The sequence below is a fragment of the Cricetulus griseus genome, chromosome 4, assembly GCF_003668045.3.
Source record: "Cricetulus griseus strain 17A/GY chromosome 4, alternate assembly CriGri-PICRH-1.0, whole genome shotgun sequence".
In the NCBI taxonomy this organism is placed as follows: Eukaryota; Metazoa; Chordata; class Mammalia; order Rodentia; family Cricetidae; genus Cricetulus; species Cricetulus griseus.
The window spans coordinates 94,845,570-94,860,428 of NC_048597.1; the positions used below are offsets into that span (position 1 = coordinate 94,845,570).

Consider the following 14,859-nt stretch of genomic DNA (forward strand, 5'->3'; position numbering starts at 1 on the left):
GAGAGATGCCTCAGGGGCTGAAGCATTCCAGTTCCGGGGTATCTGGCATCCTCCTCTGTCCCCCTGAGCACCAGGCACTCATATGGTTCAAAGACACACACACAGGAAAAACAAAAAGACTGTACACCGAAAAATAAAAAAAATTGTTTTAAAAATATATAACTGAGCTGGGTGGTGTGGTACAGGCCTTTAACCCCAGCACTAGGGAGGCAGAAGCAGGTGAATCTTTGAGGTTTAAGGCCAGCCTAGTCTACAGAGCTAGTTCCAGAACAGTCAGGGCTACACAGAGAAACCCTGTGGGGAGGGGGGGGGACGGGACAAACAAACAAACAAAAAAATGGATTTGGTAATGCACACGTTCAATCCTAGCACTAGTCTAGGACTCCAGCACTTGGGAAATGCAGAATCAGCACCTCAAGGCCAGCCTGGGCTAGAGTATGACACTTTGTCTCAAAATACACATATACATACACTTAAAAAAAACATACCTGAAAAAAAAATTAAAAGAAACATACCTGTAAAGAAAATACATCCAGCTATTGATACATCTGTAATTTGTCTGCTTAGACAACTTTTTAAAAATAATAAATAAGAATAGATACTACATTTGATCTTAGCCAAAAGGCAGAGAAGAGACAGCAAAGCACTGAGCCGAACTCCTGGAATCCAGTTGTAGAAAGGGAGGAGTGATGAGCAAAGGGGTCAAGACCATACTGGGGAAACCCACAAAAACAGCTGACCTGCTCAGGGACTCCAGACTGACAGCTGGGGGGAACCAGCATAGGAACAAACAGGTCAGTTGGGGAGCCTGGGCAGTTTATGGGGCTCGAGGCAGTAGAACCAGTATTTATCCCTAGTGCATGAATGGGGCTTTGGGAGCCTATTCCCTATGGAGGGATACTCTCTCAGCCTAGATACAGGGCCTAGGTCCTGCCCCAAATGATGTGACAGACTTTGATGATTCCCTCATGGGAAGTCTCACTCTCCCTGAGGAGTGGATGCGGGGGTGGGCTGGAAGGGGGAACAGGAAGATAGGAGGAAGAGGGACCTGAGATTGGTATGTAAAATAAGGTTGTTTTAATTTAAATAAAAATTAATTAAAAATAATAATAAAGGTGAGTGATTCAGGAACTTCATTATCACTGGAACTTTGGCCCACACAAGCAACCTGATGAGCTTTTAGGAGGTTCCTACACTCAAGACTCACCCTAAAGACTGACTCCAATACAAAAGTACTGCTGTTTTGGGCTGGAGAGATGGCTCAGAGGTTAAGAGCACCGACTGCTCTTCCAGAGGTCCTGAGTTCAATTCCCAGCAACCACAAGGTGGCTCACAACCATCTGTAATGAGATCTGGTGCCTTCTTCTGGTGTGCAGATATACATGGAAGCAGATTGTTGTATACATAATAAATAAATAAAAATCTAAAAAAAAAAAAAAAGTACTGCTGTTTTAACAGAGGATCTCACTCTATAGTTCAAGCTAGCCTAGAACCCACTATACTGTAACTCAGGCTGGCCTCAAACCCAAGGCAATCCTTCTGGAACTACAGGCACAAGCAACCATACTCAACTACCACCTGAGTAGTTTTTTAACTTAAAAGAAACTATTTCTACATACACAAGCTTATTGTATGGCAGGCTAAATAAATCTAAGAAAAATTTGAATCCTAATTTAACTATATTTATTCAGTGAGGTGTTAAGTGTGCGTGAGAGTAGTGAGTGTGAGTGTGTGTACCACAGCATGCATGTGCAGGTCAAAGGACAACTTGCTGAAGTCAGTTTTCTCCTTTTACCATGTAGTCCCAGGGACTGATAAAACTTAGGTGGTCAGGCTTGGCGGTAAGCATCTTTACCTACTGAGACATCCATCTTGCCAGCCCATAAATCCTAATTTTGAAAGCAACCACATCTCATAGGAAGAATGACAGACACACCAGCCACTCCAAACCTAACCAGCCACAGCCAAGAAAGCAAGGAAGCAGTAAGTAGAACAGGTCAGGTCATCACGAAGACTGCCAAGCCAAGCACACTCCTTACAAAGATTAACCACAATTTAAAAGTTGGAATTGGGGCTGGAGTGCTGCTCAGTGATACAGCACTTGTCTAGCATGCACAGGGACTTCTACCTCTTCAGCTAGCAACAAGCACAGCACCGGTGATAGCAAACAGAAATCAGAACTTCAGCCACCACCTGTTGTGGCACGCCTGTAACCCTGGTACTTGAGAGGCAGAGGACTGGAATCTAGACTACCAGTGAGACGTCTCCAAAACAAATGTGTCTGTGTACCACACGTATGCCTGCTGCCCAGGGAGGCCAGAACAGGGTGATGGATTTACAGAAACTGGAGTTACTAACAGATATAAGCTGCCAAGAAGTTGCTGGGAATTGAACCCGAATCCTCTGGAAGAATATAGAATGCTCTGAACTGCAGAGACCTCTCTCCAGCCTCAGGAAAAAAAAAAAAAAAAAAAAACCCAAAGAAAACATATTCCCTAAACCTCCTTATCTGAGGCTGACAGAGCATGACTCTTAACTGCTGCTTTCAAGAAACAGAAGTTCCCATCAAATGTAGATCATGGTAGTGTCTGCCTAGCATGCACAAGGCCCTAGGTTTGATCTCCAGCACATAGAACAGAGGGTGGGGATCCTATTTAAGAAAGCTACCTCATGGTTTGCATAGATTTGAATGAGAAACTTGGGGTAAACTGACACTCAGTGAGAGTGTTATTTCTTCATTCATTACCACACTATCAGGGAAACGGTTTCCTAATACTCAGGAGCCACCCTGTGACAGAGCCAACTGCTTATTTCTAAACCAAATTACAACAACTGACCACACAAGGACTCATGATTTCAGGCCCTAAAATCAACTCCCTTCTCTTGTCTTCCAAACACCTCACAGCCTCAAGGGAGACATCTCAAGTGAGAAACAAACAGGCTCTTATCGCTAAACCCAGGTGGCAGGTAGCTGAGGATTGATGGTACTGTCCTGCCTGGGACCCAAAGATAAAACACACAGCCCTATTTTTGAGATGTTTTGTAGACCACTTGCCAGGACACATTGGTGAACAACTCAGGGAGGAACTACCCTCCTCTCAGAACAAACAAGAGGATCGATCCACTTTAGATTCTGGAAAACAAGCCATGCTCCCAGAAGAAAACATTTTTGGTTTTGGGTCTCCTCCATTTTTTTTTTCTTTTCATTTTTGTTATTTTGCTTTCTAACCGAGTTTTAAACTTCAGAATTGTAGCTCCCAATTCCAGCTATCAGGGTCACTGGGAGTTTTAAAATGATGAACACTGCCAGGCATTACAGTTCTCAGGAGACTAAAGGCAGGAGGATAAAGATGAAATGAGAGTTCAAGGAAACTATACAACAATGCCAAGTCTAAGAAAGAAAGAAAGAAAGAAAGAAAGAAAGAAAGAAAGAAAGAAAGAAGGAAAGAGGTAAGAGGGAGAGGCCACGAAAGATGGGCCTGGCAACACAGGCCTGTGATCTCAGCTACTCAGAAGGCTACAGCCAGGAGGTCAAAAGCCTAAGGCCTGCTTGGTTGGCTACAAACTCAGTTTTAGCATTCGAGGCTAGCCAGGACTGAACAGCAAGACTCTGGGGGATGGGGTGGAGGCGCTGAAAAAACTGGAAGGAAAAGGCCCCTCATCCTTACTTGTATAAAGGTCTTCAGAGAGCCTGACATATAACCAGAGCTGAGAACTGCCAAGAAATATTATCAAGACATAGTCCCTCACTGACAAAACTATTAATTAGATGGTGTAAACTCAGAATCTCAGAATCAACAAACAAGAGACCTAAAACTTTAATCCAGTGCCCTGTTCCTTGTTTCCCCAAATGGGAAAGTCCCTGTCAGGTGACAGCAGACCTACTTCCACCTGTCCTCTGCCCCCTTACCCAATTGGGGTCACAGTTCTTCACAGATGCTTAAAATCATCAGCATTTCTAGGTCTAGTTCTAACAGGTGGCACAACCTCTATCAGAACACTAGGCAGGAAGTTTCTGCTGCTGGTTCATCAAGCAAGTTGCTTAACCATCATCCACAGTAGTGGACAAGCATCTCCAAAGCAGCAACATATGGCCTTGGTTACACACTCAACTGACAACGAATCAGATCCTACTGAAATGAGAAATTCTGAATGAAAAGAAGAGAGTGCATCAGTATGTGGAAGACAGCATGTGCTGTGCGCCAGCGAGCTACCTGCTATCACTGCCACACTTCAACTCTCATTTCTGTATGTGTATAAACAGAGCTAACACTGTTCCCTACTTCCTCAGAAAATCAGAAGACTGGAGAAAACACACCTAAGACATTATTTTCTATAGTAGCAGCACACAGTTGCTATGATTAGAAAAGCCTACTATACTAATAATAGACACAATCACCCTCGTCAGCAGCACCCACTGGAGGCTGAGGAAATGGCTTGAGAGGTCAAAAGTACTGGAGCTGAAATGCCAGTACCAAGCACCCACACAGCAGGCTGGGTGTCCTCACACCTTCAACCCCAGCTGTGAGGGGACAGACAGTCAAGTCAGATTACCTAATGACCCAGCTTCTGATCCCAGATAACAAGAAGAATGTCAGTGAGGACACTGACACTGTCAACCTCAAAATAACTGCTTCATAATACCCGACCTTCCCTTAACCTCCACGGCAGCACCTTCTGCTTAAGGGGAGGAACAAGAGCAGGGCTCCTGGACAGGGCTTATAGTTTGCCTATGAACCCCGGACCGCTCTCGCCTCTCAATTTTTCCTTTCTATGTGGCATCCCTGCTCCCTAAACTTCCTCTCTCTGAGCTCAACTGTTGGGACAGTCGCTGGTAAACTGTTCTAACCACAGTTTCAGTCCTACTGGAATAAAAGCTGTAGAACTATAGCCAGAAAAGGGATGTTCTCTAAGTATATGAAGCAATTAGCCAAGGCCAAGGCTGTGAACAGAAAGACCTATTAGTTACCTATTAGCATACCAGTGAAGAGCCAATGCAAGTTAGCCACAGGAACACAGGAAAACTACCAAGTACACTCATGTAGTTAGAAAGCAAATGACCACTTACAACTTACAGTGCTTATAGATACCAAAGAGTGCTTTTATATGGGACAAGAGAGAGAGACAGAAAAGGAACTGAATATTGAAAAACTAAGCCAGTGGTACTGTTGCTCACCTAGGTCCCAGAACTTGGAAGGTGGAGGCAGGAGGATGGAGGATCAGAGAGGTCCAGGCAGAATGTAATTTGGTTTTTTGCTTTTTTGTTTGTTTGTCTTGTCTTGTTATTGTACTGGCAAAAGAAAGTGACACTATATCTTTCATTTCATACTTCTCATTCCAAGTCAGGCCTCTGAAATTTAACAGTGAGTCAGCCTCTGAAATACTCCTAAAACTACCCTCTGCTCAGCGCACATCTCCAAGTCACTGCATCAGTTCTCAACACTGGCTTCAGCAGGAGTGTTCTCAGCAGCAGTGTTTCTCATTTTGCTTGAAGGGTTTTACCTTGTAACCAGGCTGCCCTAGAATTCGCTCATTAGCCTAGTATGGCATCAAAGTCATGGTGTTTCAGCCAGTGAGTGCTGCAATTACAGGCTGTGCCCACCACACTCAAGTTTCATTTACAGTTTGCAATTTGTTTCTTTGGTTTGGTGTTTCGAGACCAGGTTTCTTTATTTAGCCCTGGCTGTCCCAGAACTTGTTCTGTAGATAAGGCTAGTGTAGAACTCAAAGATCTGCCTGCCTCTGCCTCCCAAGTGCTGGGATTAAAGGCATCACCACCTGTAGCAATTTTTTTATGTGTATATAGGCATTTTGCTTGCATGAATGGTTGTACAACATATGTTGGTTTTTGATTGTGGAGGCCAGAACACTGTAAGGCTGAGAACCCCACTCAAGTCTTCTGTAGAAGCAGTAAGTACCCACTGAGCTATCTCTCCAGCCCCTGCTTCATTCAGATTTTTGTGGTTGCTTTTATTAAGGTCTTTGATGTTTCTAGAGATAAAAACTAGGGCCCTGAGGTTGTACTTGCCTTTAATTCCAGCTGGTCAAGGTTCTTGCCTCCAAATCTGACCACCTATCCCAAACAAAAAATTTTTTTTTTTTTAAATAAAAAAAAGGGCTGGTGAAGTAGCCCAGTGGTAAAAGACACCCACACAATACGCTTGAGAACCTGAGACCTAAGTTTCCAGTGAATAAATGTCCCTCTTATACATGAGATAGTAATAAATAAAAAGGGAGACTAAAATAGGATATTGACTGACTTTATTTTCCTCTCCAGCAAAAATGTACATAACTAAATATTGCCTAAAATTTAAAGTCAAACTGTAGAACATGTGTTACTCAAAAATATTTCAGCTGGTGGGGTGGTGGTGGTGGTGGTGACGCCCGCCTTTAATCCAGTGCTCAGGAGGCAAAGGCAGGCGGATTTCTGTGAGTTTGAGGCCAGTATGGTCTATAGAGTGAGTTCCAGGACAGGATCTAAAGCTACAGAGAAACCCTGTCTCGAAAAACAAAACAAACAAGAATTCCAGCTGGGCAGGGTGAAAAGTGCCTGTGATCCCAGCAATTCTAGGCTGAGGAAGGAGGAGAGTCTGAGGTTAGCCTCAGCTGCACAGTATGACCCAGACTAAAACAAAAAGGATGGCAGGTATGGTGACACAGCACTTCTGAGGCAGAGAGACCCTGTCTCAAACAACAATATGGGCAGATCCTTGAGTTCAAGACCAGCCTGATTTACTGAGTGCATCCCAGGATAGCCAGGGCCAAATAAACAAACTATTTTATTTGTTGCTTGAAGCAGAAGTCTCCCGCTCCGTAGCCCAAGCAACCTGGCATTCCGTGCTCAGCCCAGACTGGCCTTGATTTGAGGAGGTCCTTCTCCATCAACTGAGCACTGAGCACTGGGATTACAGGTATGAGCCACTACATCCAGCTGAAATCTTCAGTTCACAAGTGTTTTAAATGTGTTTTATATAAGTATTTAACCGTAAGAAAACAGAATGACACCAGCACCTGGGAGGCAGTCAAGCAGACTGGAGAGTTAGTTCTAGGCAAGCCTGGCCTACTTAGTAAGGCTGTCTTTAAAATAAAAATTAAAAAGGACAAAGGCAGAATGCCCAGGACAATTACCATTCATCACACACAATTCTGCCTGAAATGTTAACACTGACAATTATTTATTAAGATCAAGCTACAACACTGGGTACCACACTGTTGGGTAATTCCAACATTCTACTCTATAGGAACTAACATCAAAGCCAAGGATATGGTAAAATGCCTTAAATACATCAGCTCTCTAGCTTTTCAATTTTTAATAATTCATTATAATCACGTGTGCACACGATGTTTTTGTGTGGGAGAGGAAGAAGCTAGTTCTTTCCACCTGTACAGCAGTGAACTCTCTCTCCTGTCTTGTTATTTTGTTTGGTCGGTCAGTCACAAGCTTTGGCCTACTGCTCACTAAACAAAGCATTTACTGCAGCTGACTCATGCATGAATGTATTTGACTGACCTAAATAGGACCCTAAAACATTAGATGAGAATCCTTGGAGAACCAAAGCTAACATTACATCTACAAGCAGGATGCAAAGCTAAAGCCATCAATCTGAGAAACACTCAGACCTCTCTAAACCAATTTTTTTTTGTTTGTTTGTTTTTTGTTTTTTGAGACAGGGTTTCTCTGTGTAGCTTTGGAGCCTATCCTGGCACTCGCTCTGGAGACCAAGCTGTCCTCAAAATCACAGAGATCCGCCTGCCTCTGCTTCCCGAGTGCTGGGATTAAAGGTGTATGCCACCAACGCCCGGCCCAATTCTAACAACAGTCAAGAAGAAAGATTTATGATAAAGCTACACATGCGGGAAAACTCCTGAAATAGTTTAAGTAACTCCTGACTTGGCCTGAAGTCAACTAACTCCTGATTAGACATTTAAAGCACTGGTATATCAACTGGGTCTCCACAGGCAATTTCTACAAGTTCTCAGATTTACCTACCTGGTAAAGGAGTTTGTCACACCCTGAACATAAAAAACTCTCAAAGTCAGTAAGCCTTATAAACTTGGTGGGTGGGTGTTTTAATGCTCTTCTCTTGGAGGGGTGGAAAGGATCGATCCCAGGGCCTTGCATACTGGAAGCAAAGCAAGCGCTCTACCACTGACCCACACCACCCACCTATGACTAGTTCAGCTAGTCTTCCAGCTTTTTGACTCAGACTGTTACCTCCAAAAGTCCCCTCTCAGTCACACACACACCTATTCTCACAAAAACACACTGCTGAGTCCATATCATGTTACTTGCCCTTACCTTTCCCAGGGCTGAGCACTGACAACCACAACTGCTATGCTTTTCCCTGCGGAAGATCACCTCGTCCATTCCTAGCTTTCCTAAGTTGCCTGTAGTTCTTTGTTTAGGGTTGAGACACCTCTCCCCACTTAGTTTGGCATTTTTGCCAAACAAAAATGCATGCATGCATACATACATATATATGCATATACATACATACAAAAAACATACATGCGTGCAAAAACAACTAATAAAAAGAAGCCATGAATTTGAAGGATATGGAGCCTGGGTATATGGGGAGCTTTGGAGGGAGGAAAGAGAAACATTGGAATTAAATTACAATCTCAAAAACAACAAACAAAAAAAACCCACGTTGCTATTACAGCCAATATGATGGAAGTGTAAAGAGAACAAGGATTTGTACATAGCTCTGAAACAAGATGGAGAAAGCTGGACTCGGGATTCTGGCAATTTCTAACAACCTACAGACTCAGTTTATTCTCTCAAAAGGAACAGCTCCACCTTGCTAGACAAGATAAACGATTAGAATAGTGATAAGAGATAAGAGCTCAGTGCAGTGCTTTGTGAAGGATCCATTTAAGTGCATGATCAGTAACTTATCATTACGCTATGTTTAATACTAGGCGTGACTGCACCCGTGACATCTTCCCTCGTGAAATCAAAACACCCATAACACACACACACACACCTGTAACCCAGAAAAAAAAAAAAAAAACTATAGGCATCAATATTTTTGGTGCAAATAGTTGTCAAGCATTCTAAATACTTAGCTCATTTACTTAATGGTGCATTACCTCCTCTTTTACAGGTAAGGCAAATTCAAGGACTGGACCTAAAAAGACTGAGTGCAGACGCTGCACGTTTTACCATCACATCGGGCAACGCCATTCCAAGATGAGTCCTGTTTAAACAGCCGAGCAGATCTGGTGCCAGATTTAAGTCTGAAAAAAAAATCCTCGGGCCTCACCCTCTTTTATTTAAACTTGAACGCTACCCAATTAGCTAATCCAACATTAAACTCAGTGGTTTTAGAGCGTGGACTGATGAGTCACACAAACCAGGTCTTAAGGCCTGCAGTGAGGTTTTTGTTACCTGGATGACCTTATTAACCGTTTCCAAATCTCGGATTCCTCATCTGTAAAATGGGGCTAAGAATAGCGCCTACTTCAAGCAGCTGTTCTGAATATGAATGCAAGGGCCTAAATTAACCGCGCAGCGCAGATCAGCTTAATCGTAAATACTGGGCCTCACGGCCAGGGGAAGGGGAAGGAGCAGCGAGGGTCGTTTGTCCCCAAGTGACCCGCAGACCCGACCTCCGCCGGCTCTTACCGCTCTTGGGTTTAGACTCGCCGGCCGGCCCCGCCGAGGCGGAGCGGGGCGGCTGTTGCCCTTTGCTGCTGCCCGAGGAGGCGGAGGAGCTGTTGGAGCCGCTGTTCTTGTCCATGTCGGAGGCGGTGGCGGCGGCGCTGGGGGAGCTCTGCGGCATCAAAGGGGGCCTCGGCGGCGACGGCGGTCGGAGCGGAGCGGGCGCGGCGGGGACCCAGGCTCATGGCGTTCAGGGCCGGCGGGGGTCGGCGGCGGCAGCGGTTCTCGGCCTTCATGGCGACATTTTTCCTTGTTTCCTTCCTCAGCTTCTCAAAATGGAAGGAGAAGCGACAGGTGGGGCTTTGGGCCCAGCGGCGGCGGTGACCGGAGAGGAGGAGGAGGAGGAGGAAGCCGGGGCTCGGAGGTCCGGGCCGGGCCTGGCGGGGCGGAGGCTGCGGGGGAAGGGGGAGTGCGGGAGGGTCGCGAGCCCCGCCGGCCGGCCGGCCGGACACGCTCTCCCGCCGCGGGGCAGGAGAGAGGGCTGGCTGTCTCGGTGCCGGGGACCGGAGTCTCCGACACAGCGACCGACACTCGCCTCTGGGCCGAGGCCGAGGTGCTCCGGGAATGGCGACGAGTCGCCAAACAGCATCTCCAAGAACCCGGATGGACTATTTATATAGTCGCCGGGTGGCCGTGGTGCATTCTGGGAGTTGTAGTTTTCGCCTACATCCGGGTCCTGTAATGACTCCCTTCCATATCCTTAAGGGACAGACAGCTTTAAGACTTCATCTTACCGATGCCTTTTCTCTCTCTCCTTTTATTTCTTCCTTCCATCACTTCTTCCCTCCTCCCTTCTTTTTGAGACAGTGTTTCACTAGCCCTAACTGGACCAGAACGCATTATGTGAACCAGGCTGCCTTCAAATTCACACGTTTTCCTGCCTCTTTGTGTGTGTGTGTGTGTGTGTGTGTGTGTGTGTGTGTGTGTGTGTGTGTGTGTGTGTGTGTGTGTGTGTGTGTGTGTGTGTGTGTATTTAAGGTGTATGGATGTCTGCAACTGCACAGATATATATAAAGGTAAAACACTCATACACAAAAAATTTTACAAAGCCAAGTGGAGTGTGATGGCCCATCTGCGATTCTAGTACACAGGAGGCAGAGATGAGGAAATCCCCAGAGCGGACTGGCTAGCCAGACTAGCTGAAATGGCCAGTCCACCTAGAGACGCCGATTCAGTAAAGAATGTGTAGAGTCATGGAGGAAGACACCAGCACCAGCCTCAGAACACCAAATGTGTGAAAACATTCACAATGCATGCATGACACATTCATATGTAAAAATCAGTAAGAAAGAAACAAGGTGACACAGTTAAGGATATGCTAGCTAGGCAGAGGTTCCAATAGAAAAGCACCAACAGTTGGGAGTGGGTACAAGAGGACTTCTTAGAAATGCTGCCTGCTGGAGGACATGTGACACACAGAAGAACACCATTTCTTTTTTTAAATGGTGTTAGGGATCAAATCCAGGGCCCATGCACACAATCAGGAGCTGATTAGTGGAATTTTAGCAATTGTGTACGGATGACAGCCAGCTTGACACATGCCTGTAGTCCCAATACTCAAGAAACCAAAACAGGAAATATAGAATGTAAGGCTAGTCTGTTCTATGTAGTGAGACCACATGGCATATAAGAGAGAAAGACAATACAATACACAATAGTGGGAGGGTACTTGCATGGGCAAAACTCTGGGTTTGATTCCCACTATCATGGGGGAAAAGGATAACAATGCATGGATCAGGGGCTGGAGAGATGGCTCAGTGGCTAAGGGACTGCCCTGTTCTCCAGAAAGCCTGAGTTCTTACCAAGTCAGGCACCTCCCAGCCACTTGGAACTCCAGCTCCAGGGGATCCAATGCCCTCTTGTAGTCTGTAGAGGCCCCTGCATTTCATGTGCAGAGACCCAACACAAGAATACACACATACACATAACTTATAAATAGTAAAAATACATCTTGAGGGGCTGGAGAGATGGCTCAGAGGTTAAGAGCACTGACTGCCCTTCCAGAGGTCTTGAGTTCAATTCCCAGCAACCACATGGTGGCTCACAACCATCTGTAATGAGATCTGGTGCCCTCTTCTATCATGCAGGCATACATGCAGGCAGAACACCGTATATATAATAAATACATTTAAAAAATACGTCTTAAAAAAATACGTCTTGAGGCAGAGGCAGATAGCTCTAAGTTTCAGGCTGGCCAGAGATACATGGTGAGATGTGTCAAAAATCAGGAATCAGGGGCTGGAGAGATGGCTCAGAGGTTAAGAGCACCAACTGCTCTTCCAAAGGTCCGTGAGTTCAATTCCCAGCAACCACATGGTGGCTCACAACCATCCATTATGAGATCTGGTGACCTCTTCTGGTGTGCAGATATACATGGAAGCAGAATGTTGTATACATAATAAATAAATAAAATCTTTTAAAAAATCAGGAATCAGACTCTAATTTGAAACTCTCTGATTCCTTATTATCATATAATATATGAGATATTATATAGTATGGAAGAAATCACAGTTTATTTGTTTTGTTTGTTTGTTTGTTTTGAGACAGGGTTTCTCTGTGTAGCTTTGTAGCCTATCCTGGCACTCGCTCTGGAGACCAGGCTGGCCTTGAACTCAGAGACCTGCCTGCCTCTGCCTCCCGAGTGCTGGGATTAAAGGCGTGCACCACCACCACCCGGCGGAAGAAATTACAGTTTAAAGTGGGATATAGACCAATAGGAATATAATTTTCAGTTTTCTATTTCATTTTTATGTACATAGGTATTTTACTAGTTTGTAAGTCTTCGAACCATGTGCATGCCTAATGCTTCTAGAGGCCAAAAGAGGACATTGGATATCCTAGCACTGGAGCTACAGCACCAGGTAGATGCTGGGACTTGAACCCAGGTACCCTAGTACAACAGATAGTGCTCTTATCTGTTAAGCTATCTCATCAGTCTCCTAGGCTTTTTTGAGACAGGGTCTCACTTTGTAGACCTGGCTGGTCTGGAACTCTCTATATAAGCCAGTCTAGCCTCAGACTCATAAAGATCCACCTGCTTGTGTCTCCTGAGTGCTGCTGGATTAAAGGTGTGCACCACCACAGCCAGTAAAAGGGTTTTTCTTTTGTAGAGATTGTTGCATTTATGTATGTAGTGTGTGTGTGTGTGCGTGTGTGTGTGTGAGTATGGGGACATGTGCCATGGTTCACAAATACAATAAGAGGACAACTTGTGTGAGTCAGTTCTTTCCTGCCAGGATGGAATTCAGATTGTTATTTTTGGCAGGGAGCACCTTTACACTCTGAGCCATTTCACTGGACCACAAGTATCATTTGGAAAGATTCTCCTGCAATGGGGCTGGACAAATGGCTCAGTGTTTAAGAGCACTTGCTGCTCTTGCAGTTAGGATTTGGTTGCCAGCATCCAGATTTGGTGGCTCCCAACCATCCCTAGTTACAGTTTCAAGTGTCAAGGTGCCCCCTCCTGGCCTCCGAGGGCACCAGACACGCATGCCATATACATGCATGCCAAATATGCACACACATAAAATAAAAATAAACCTTTTTCTCCCCTGAAATGCCCTCCATCAGCTCCTTTTTGTAGTCGTGTCTCATTCCGAGAAAACTTGCTCTGTAGATAAGGCTGATCTACTTATCTACTTATGAGGATCCTCCTGCCTCTGCCTCTGCTTCTGGAATGCTGGAATCTAAGATGTCTGATACCAAGGCCTGTTTGACCTCACATGCTTAATATTCCTGCCTTGGCCTCCCAAACAATGATCTCCCAACTTTTGCTCTTTTGTTTGTATGTGGTAAAAGATTTGTGTATTGAACTTAGGACCTTGGACATGCTAGGCAAGGACTTTACTTCAGTATTTCTCTGCTTTTTATTTTAAAATAGTGTCTCACTGAGTTGTCAATGCTAAACTTGAATTTGGGATTTTCTACCTCAGAATGCGGTCAAGTATCTGGGATTACAGAGCTTCACCATCATGTCCAGCTTTCTTTACTCTTTAAAGTCACACACACACACACACACACACACACACACACACACACAGAGAGAGAGAGAGAGAGAGAGAGAGAGAGAGAGAGAGAGAGAGAGAGAGAGAAGCAGCAGCAGCTCAGGAAGGAATAGTCCCAAATCCTAAGGTCCCAAATCTTATATATAAGTAGATGTGCTGGGAGTACTAAAATTCCGTGTTGAAACTTTATTTCACGTGACAAAGCCACGAGAATTCTAAGGATTTGGATGAATAATTTCTTCCTTCTGTCATTCATAAAAATGAAAGAGAGGGACAGAGAATCCCAATGCAGTAGGTGTCCATCTGTCAGGCTATATTAAACCAGGAAGAGACTTTTCATTTCAAATTAGTTTCTTAGGATCCTTGGCGCTTTCTCCTTGTGAAATGTTTACAGAAAATATACATTTAAAGGGAGAATTAAAACAGAAACAGAAATTCACGCAAAACTCAGTAGCCTCTATTTTCTCTTGCTTTTGCACAAGATGGTCCTTTCTGTTAAAAAATAAAAATAAAAGGAAGCCATGCCTAGTAATGCAGGCCTTTGATTTCACCTGCCAGGAAGGATAAAAGTTCAAAGCCTGTAGGGTGACAAAGTGAGTACAAGGCCTCCACAATTTATCGAAAATCTATCTCAAATTGAAAGATAAAGAAGGCAAGATGACTCTGTAGGTCAAAGTGATTACTGTGGAAGCCTTTGATTTGAGTTCAATTCTCAGAGCCCATAGAGAACTGGCTTTTTTGTTTGTTTGTTTGTTTGGTTGGTTGGTTTTTTGGTTTTTTGAGACAGGGTTTCTCTGTGTAGCTTTGGAGCCTATCCTGGCACTCGCTCTGGAGACCAGGCTGGCCTTGAACTCAGAGATCTGCCTGCCTCTGCCTCCCGATTAAAGGTGTGTGCCACCAACACCCAGAGAGAACTGACTCTTGAGGGTCATCTCTTGACCTCCACACATGCTCATGCCTGTGTGTGAGCATGTGTACACGCACACAGTGCTCTCTTGCTCTCTCTCTCTCTCTCATTCATACACACAGTACAAGAGTGCTCTCTTGCTCTCTCTCTCTCTCTCTCTCTCTCTCTCTCTCTCTCTCTCTCTCTCTCTCATTCATACACACACACCAAAAAGACACAAATAAGGAAATTTTAAAAATCAAATATGCCAGGCAGTAGTGGCATCGCACGCCTTTAGACCTAGT

The 14,859-nt window shown here is 44.7% G+C and overlaps 1 protein-coding gene and 1 pseudogene across 2 annotated transcripts in view; both read right to left on the reverse strand.

The window, feature by feature from the left end:
- Positions 1 to 10,226, reverse strand: part of Rnf10 (ring finger protein 10) — a 33,488-nt gene extending 23,262 nt beyond the window's left edge. For both annotated transcript variants that reach the window (XM_027416040.2, XM_027416039.2), the window contains exon 1: positions 9,629 to 10,226. In XM_027416040.2, the coding sequence (XP_027271841.1) occupies positions 9,629 to 9,785 (157 nt within the window). In that variant the 5' untranslated portion in view covers positions 9,786 to 10,226. The remainder of the gene's footprint in view (positions 1 to 9,628) is intronic.
- LOC113835678 lies at positions 522 to 637 on the reverse strand (annotated as a pseudogene).
- Positions 10,227 to 14,859: the final 4,633 nt, after the last annotated feature.